The sequence below is a fragment of the Pteropus alecto genome, unplaced genomic scaffold (assembly GCF_000325575.1).
Source record: "Pteropus alecto unplaced genomic scaffold, ASM32557v1 scaffold106, whole genome shotgun sequence".
In the NCBI taxonomy this organism is placed as follows: Eukaryota; Metazoa; Chordata; class Mammalia; order Chiroptera; family Pteropodidae; genus Pteropus; species Pteropus alecto.
Window position 1 is genome coordinate 19,312,944 of NW_006442103.1, and position 7,332 is coordinate 19,320,275.

The window sequence follows — 7,332 nt, forward strand, 5'->3', positions numbered from 1 at the left end:
TTTATTTCCCACCTGCGGCGTATGAGGCTGCCTGCATGAAATGAATTTAACCGGAGGTTTTTTACCTAAACAGTGTTCTCTTCCTTATGTTAGGTGTACTTGAAGGGGAAGTCTGGAGACAAGATGATTCATGAGAAGAATATTAACCAGCTGAAGAGTGAGGTCCAGTACATCCAGGAGGTGGGCACGCCTTCCTTCTGTGAAATGGCCTAAGTCATTTCTCTAAATCTCACATTTTGCATCTCCCTTCTTTGGTACATTTTGATTTTCTCCCTTCTACTCCCTTCATAACTCCCAGGTGCCATCATGTCCTGTCACGTGTCAAATATCATTTCTGACCCTTCCATTAATCAGCAAACACTTATTAAACACCATGAGCCTAGCACTATCCCCAACCGTCCTATCTAAAACTGCCAGCTTTACTTCCTCGGCTTTTCCTAACCATCCTGGCACTTGTCTCTATGTGACATATTACACGTTTTATTCGCCTTTTGTGTTGTGAGTCTCCTCAGCTAGAATGCTAGCTCCTCAGAGCAGAGGTTTTGCTTATTTTGCTGCTTATGTAGGAGGGACTGGGCCGTGGCCCCACTCGACGTGGGCCCCTCCTCCCTCAGCCAGTGCCCGAACAGTACCTGGCTCCTAGGAGCACGGGCTGGGATGCTGGGATGCGCTCCAAGGTGACCGAGTTGGTGTGCTCGCTTTCCTTATCCAAAAGCTAAAGCTTCTCGCTCCCTTCCCAGGCCAGGAACTGCTTGCAGAAGCTCCGGGAGGATATAAGTAGCACGCTCGAGCGAGATCCAGCAGAGCCTCACCGTAGACAGGAGATACAGGTAATAGGAAATGGCCCGTGGGCAGGTCCCCACTGAGCAGGTGGAGTTGTCACCCAGTGGGTGCCGAGTCTTACATCACTGCCAGGAAGGGAGAGATGACAGACGGTGATGGCTTCTCTGAGCGCTCACGCCTTGTTAGGGCACTCCAGCGGAGTCACTGCCGTTTACACCTGTCGGCCCCTGTATAAGTTCACCTCTTCCTAAAACTCTGTCCGATAATTGAATTTACATGAAATAAAATTATCATTATATTATTGGCAAAACTTCCTATCTATAAGGATTCTGGGATCAGTCTTCTTGTAATGCGGTCTTATGAAGCAGTCACCTACAAATCCAAACTTATGAACTGATCTCGCTCAATCCGGGTGACGCCTGTAGTGTAAATGCGAAGTCTTGGTCCTTGTCTGTTGTTTGTCTGTGTCTATCGCCACCTGTACCCCAGGATGGGGAGATCCTGGAGCTTAGGGTCCGCCCCCGCCTCTGCATCCCCACGCCCAGCGCCGGGCTGGGATGCAGAAGGTCACCATAAGTGTTCTTCCGACTGAACTGATTGCAAAGCCTCCTTGGGAGGGACAATCCTGGGGTCCTGCTTTTCAGCTTTTCTAAAATTTGTGGACAGAAGAGTCCTCAGGGGAGCAGACCTGTCTTTTCCATGACTTCACCCTCATCCTCCTTTAGAGTCTAGTTGTCTCCCTTTCACTCGCGTTTGGTTGGGGTGGGGTGGTCCTGCTCCTGCGTCCCCCACCTTCATTCTCCTGAGGGGGACAGCGACCTAGCAGCTAGTGCCAGCCACGTTCCCCTTTGGCGTGGCCGGTTGGCCCTAATGCATTTTGCTTTGGCTGAAGGTAGGACTTTCAGTACCTGCGCTCGCATCTGGGAGATGCTTTGTCAGGTGACTGAAGAACACGCTGTGCTCAGAGCCTGGCGGGAAGCCTAGGCCCCTTGTTTGCACGAATGAGCAGTCAGGTGACGAATAATTGAAAAGAATGGCAGCACATGCTGCTTCCCCTTCTGACTTATGCTTTGTCAGCCCTTGTCGGGATGCCCGGGGCAAGGGAAAAACGCTTCGCTTGTGGCAGGCAGCTGCTTGCGTTCCCTGGGCTGCGAGGAGCAGGCCTGCGCAGTCTCCAGTGAGGGAAGGTTGGAGCCCGAGGCTTCCTTCAGCCTCCCTCCAAGGCCAGCTGCTCCCTCTCAAGATGGCAGCGTTGTCCACTCTTCTTCTCATTTTCTCACAAGGCACCAGAATCTTTCCCCCTCCCCTCCCTCCTGTTCCTCCCTCCCTTCCTTCCTTCCCTCCCTCCCATTCTTCCTTCCTTCCTTCCTTCCTTCCTTCCTTCCCATTTTCTCACAAGGCACCGGAATCTTCCCCCCTCCCCTCCCTCCTTTTCCTCCCTCCCTTCCTCCTTCCTTCCCTCCCTCCCGTTCTTCCTTCCTTCCTTCCTTCCTCCCTCCCTCCCTCCCTTATCTTCTTCCTCCTCTTCCTCCTCCTTTTCTCTCTCTTTCTCTCCTATCTACTATCTATCTATCTATCTATCTATCTATCTATCTATCTATCTATCTATCTATCTATCATTTAAGATTTGTGCTTTTAGGAGAATAACGTTTCGTAGGTGGTCGCTCGGGACTCTTAACCAGCTTTACTCTTCTTTGAACAGGTGGTGCTAGAAAAGCCCAATGGCTTTAGTCAGAGTCCCCGGACCCTGTGCAGTGGCCCGCCTGAGGTAGGTACCACGGAGAGCAGCAGCGACTGCCACTTAGCCAGGAGCCAGGATGTCCCCTCCCCGATCCCTTTGTTTATCACTTTCTCGCTCTCACTAAATGTGAGAGTAGGACTTACTTGCTGTAAAAATTCAAACAATGGAGAAACATGCAAAGTTCTCCTTTCTGGTCTGTTCCATGGAAGTAACCCCTGTGACCAGATCGAAGTACTTCAAGGGCGGTGCTTCTCAGCCTTCCCCGCCCACTGGCATGGCCTCGGGAGCCTTAAGGAACCCAATGCCTGTGTGACTTTCCTAGGGATGTCACTTAATTGGTCTGGGGGGTGGCCTTGGCATCAGGACTTTGGAAAGCTGTTCGGGTGGTCGTAATGTTTAGCCAAGGTTGAGGACCAGTGTTCTGGAGTGTCTTTGTGCACAGACCACCATATTTGAATATCACATGTATGTATGCCTGTGCATATCTTAATATATGCAATGCACAATTGTTTGTGTATAATATACACATACTTTTCATACATACAGGGTTGTGATGAATAAATTCCTGGCTTGCTTTTTTATTTATTTAAACTGGCGAGTATATTAGAACCTTCTTTCCATGTTAGTCCGTGTAGATCTACCTCACACTTTTGAATAACAACAGACTTTTTCCTTCCGTGGCTGTACCTTTTTTTTTTTATTTTTAATGCCCTCTCCCCAGTTTTATTGACATATGATTAACAAACATGGCTTTACTTTTAAAAAAAATGACGTATGTTATTTTTCTTGTGCTTATGTAATATAAGACTTGCTTGCTATAGAAAAATTAGGAAATTCAGAAACAAAAGCGAACAGGAAAAAAACGTCAGTTGTAACCCACCCGGGCAAAGCCCAGGTGGGCAACATGCCCTTGGTCTTCCCTTCGCTGCAGACGTGTGTTTACGACATCAAGAGGATGCTGTGTGTGGCGTCTCCTTGTACTTGTTGGTTCGGGTGGGTATTCTTCTGGGTCGGGTTCTTCTGGTCTTCACGGACACGGCTGAATCAGACCTGCCTGGCAGCCCAAGACCCATTGTCGACGTTGGTCCCGTCGAGGCCGCCCACTGAATTTTTTTTTTCTCTCCTGTCCCTAACCAAAAGCTGCTCACTCTAATATATTCAGTATATGATTTAAATATGCCTATTATATTTTCAGTCTTCATAATGGACTTTTTTTCTCTTCATACTATATCATGAAAACTTTCCATGTCGTTAAAAAAGTCTTCTGAGAACACCATTTGCACGAAGCACATAGTCATGCTCCAGGAGCCTCTTACATCATCCTCACCTGCCCAGCAGCTCAGGCAGAGCTATGAGGACTGACGGGAGGACTTCCTGATGGCTAGATTTGGGACGTTGTGCTTCTGGCCGCTCACTTCAGATGTGCAGCCTGGACTGTGCCCTTTCCCTGAGTCACCGTGTTTGGCACATGTGCTGTCGGCAACAAGTCATAATGACAACTGGTGTTATCTGGCTGGCTTCTTCTCAGGAGCTCCAAGCCCTACTGGATATTATCTTGTTTTTATTTTTTTTGAGGTGGCCCATAAGGCAGGGTGTGGTCAGGAACCTTCTGACTGCTTCACAGATAGAGAAACGAAGGCCCACAGGACTCAGTGGCAACACAGGGACTGAGAGACCTCACCGCCCCCCTCCCGGCTGAGAGCTCGGCGCTCTGGTTCAGAGGCGTCGCTGCTGCCACTGTGCAGGGCAGGCTTTCCTGTCAGACGCACAGGGAGCTGGTGACTGAGGTGAAGGCGGCGAGACCCTACATGCCAGCTCAGCAGCCCTGGGCGCCCACCTGCACTTGGGCGTGACTGGCCAGAGGCTCCGTGAAACCGATGAGACGTCTTTTCCCTCGTGGCAGAGAAGTGCGCATTGCGGGGAACCTTCTCTTGCCAAGTCACAAGTATGGTGGCCTCACTTTCCCTCTCCTGCTCTGGCTGCAGGTGGACGCCTACGCAGAGGGAGATGCCGAGAGCTTGAGGAGGACCGTGAGGGACTTGCTGGCCAAGCTGCAGGAGGCCGAGCGGCAGCACCAGTCAGATCGCGTGGCTTTTGAGGTGAGCTGTGAGATTTGGGGAGGAGGAGCCCCGAGGGTGGGGCTGCTGGCTGCAGGTGCCGGCGACTTTCCCAGCGTGGACTTCACATCTTCCCGGCTGCGTGCCATCACCTGGGAAGGCTGGGCCTTGGGGCCCGGGGCACTTCCCGTCTGCTTTTCCCTCTCCTGGGTGTTTGTCCGAGGCCAGCCGGTGGTTCGGAGGTCGGCTCCTGCTTCTCTGCTCTGCCGAAGGGCAGCAGCGTGCTGGTCTGGCAGAGCGGGTCAGGTGAACGTCACTTCGCTGAGTCCCACGAGGAGGAGCTGCAGGGCTCCAGGCACCGCGTGGGCAGGGCCGGTTCTGGCAGGTTGCCTGGCACAAGACCCATCGTGTGGCCCAGATGCATGGATGAATCTGAGGTCGTAGGAAGAACGGTGCCCGTGGAGTCGGGACCGTAGATCTACTTTGGCTTTGCCGTGCCGAGTTCTGCGATCTTGAACGAATGTCTCAATTATTGTTAAAAAAGTAATACTAGATTATTATAGAAGAGGAAAAGGATACAAAAATCTATAAGTAGACAGTGAAGGCTCTCCACTATTAAAAGTGCCTGAGGTCGTCCATACTTTCCAGAAAATTCTTTGAATGTAACCTGAGGTACACTGGGCAAACACTGGGCGGTTTTTCTGACTACTCTGTGTGAGATTCACCATCTGCTATCTGCTATGTTCATCCACATGTCAGGTGTTTATGTCATAAATATGTAATGCTAGGCTTATGCCCTCCCTGCCCAGGCATGCCGGGAGCTCGTGGAAAGGGGAGGGCCGCCCTGAGCTCTCCCTCGTGAGACCGGGAGGATCGAGGGTGAGGACGCAGGGCACGAGTGATCGGCTGCATCTGGAGTAGCTGAAGTGCTATTTGAGCAAGGAATTCAACCTCCCTAAGCATCGGTTTCGACTTGCAAAAAGTGGTCGTGACATATCCCTCACGAGTTTTGAGTGTGGCTTGAGGGAGGTAATGTAGGTAAATACGGTCATCACTCTAAGGGGTTTTAGAAATGTGAGCTGCCCTGTGTTCTTCTCAGTCATCAGTCTAACGAGCAGGCTTTCCTCGCCCGAATACTTTGGACTGAGGACGTGCAGGTTCGTGTGGCCTCAGCACAAAGTCGCTGTGCGGCAAGGGGTTTGCCACATCTGTTTCCGATTCTGCAGTTTGGGTGATGGGGTTGGTGATGTGTCGCTTTGGTGGCCAGCTGTTCCCTACTTCCTCGGAGCAGAGGAGGAGGAAGGGGAGGTTGAGGCTGCGGCACTGACCAGACTGAATTTGGGAGAGAAATTTCTGCATGGAGAAGCGTTGAGACACGTGGCGGGCGCTATTAGCGCTGGGTTTCAAAGCTCGAGCGGAAGTGTCCCTAGCAGAAGCCTGAGGCTAGAAGGCCCCTGACGGCTGTCGCCACATGCCCGCCCGTGATTTCTTAGAAGGAGCCACCTCTAACCCCCGAGGTACATAGCAGCCACCTGCGAGGTACGTAGCAGCCACCTGCAGTGGGAGGTGCTCCTGGTCCCACTCCTGGGGAAGGCCGACGCCCTCCCCTACGCTGAAGAGGTTCCTCTCTGGCAGGGCGGGCTGGGGCTACAGAAGCAGCTGTGGCAGGGGGGTGTCGTTTTCTTCTTCCCTTGTCATCCTACGGTTCTCCGGGGACACTTCAACCTGGGTGCCATGTTCTGTACAGAAATCAGAGGCCTCATTTTCAGGTTCCTGCCCACGGGGCCAGCCCCTTCCAGGCTGACGCGGGACATCTGAAGGCTTGCTCGGTCTCTCCTAATAAATTAGACACTCTGGTCTACCTTCCTGAACCTGGGAGTAGGAAGGGCAGGGTCGTCAGTTACCATGACGCCAACCTGCCCGTTAAGCACGGGTTTCCCGTTTGACGGGCTGCTTGCTGTCAGGACAGGTTTGCAGCGAGTTTGCTCTGGACGGGGCTGGCGTGCAGCGTGGACACGTCCGTCACACGTCACGCTGTGCGTGGCTTGCTTTGCCCTCTCCTCCCTGATTCTGCCTTTGGGAGGAGCTGGACGGACTGGCTGCTGGTGTTCTGTTCTCTCGGGGCTGGTTAGTCTCCCAGAGGTCGCGTGGGTTCTCTGTTAGTAGCTGATGGGGCGGGGGTGGTGTCTGGGTGGGGTGACCGGGAAGCATCGAAATGGATGGCGAAGTGCTCGGGCTCCAGTTGTTCGTGCGCCCCGAATAGGTCAGCTGACCTTTAGTCGTGAAAGGACGGACTCAGTGCACGTCAGTTCCATTTCCGATTTTATCCGGCAGTGACCGTGCGCTGGGGGCTGTGCCGAGCTCGGGGTGTGCTCCAGGTGCCGCCGGCATGAAGCCGACCGTCTTCTTTGGGGCTGCGGCTCCTGCTCTAAGAGGCAGGGGCCGTGCGTCCTCTGCGGGCGGGCCCCGGGAGGAAGGGAGGCGTGCTCTTCACTTTTTCATTCTAAAATTCTGCTTCTGTCCTTTACAAATGAGTTCGTCATCTTAGATATAAATAAAACCCCGCGAAGTCTTCCCGGGGCTTCGTAGCCCTGGCCTTTGCGTGCAGGCGGCAGGAGGGTGGGAGAGTTGGGGAGCGGACACTTGGAGCTCTCCTGCCCTGGATTCTCGGGGTTCGCATTAGCAGGAAGCCACAGCATTGGGTTGAGCTTGGGCGACGCGCCCAGGCGCGGGGACTGGGGGGGGTTGGAG

At 53.0% G+C, this 7,332-nt stretch overlaps 1 protein-coding gene across 2 annotated transcripts in view; it reads left to right on the top strand.

The window, feature by feature from the left end:
* The window catches only part of TUFT1 (tuftelin 1), a 31,167-nt gene that overhangs the window by 16,786 nt on the left and 7,049 nt on the right, over window positions 1-7,332 (top strand). The window contains exons 3-6 of one of the 2 annotated variants that reach the window (XM_006919779.3): window positions 94-180; window positions 741-830; window positions 2,486-2,551; window positions 4,510-4,623. In XM_006919779.3, the coding sequence (XP_006919841.1) occupies window positions 94-180; window positions 741-830; window positions 2,486-2,551; window positions 4,510-4,623 (357 nt within the window). The remainder of the gene's footprint in view (window positions 1-93; window positions 181-740; window positions 831-2,485; window positions 2,552-4,509; window positions 4,624-7,332) is intronic. The other variant, XM_015595533.2, reaches the window with a different exon arrangement.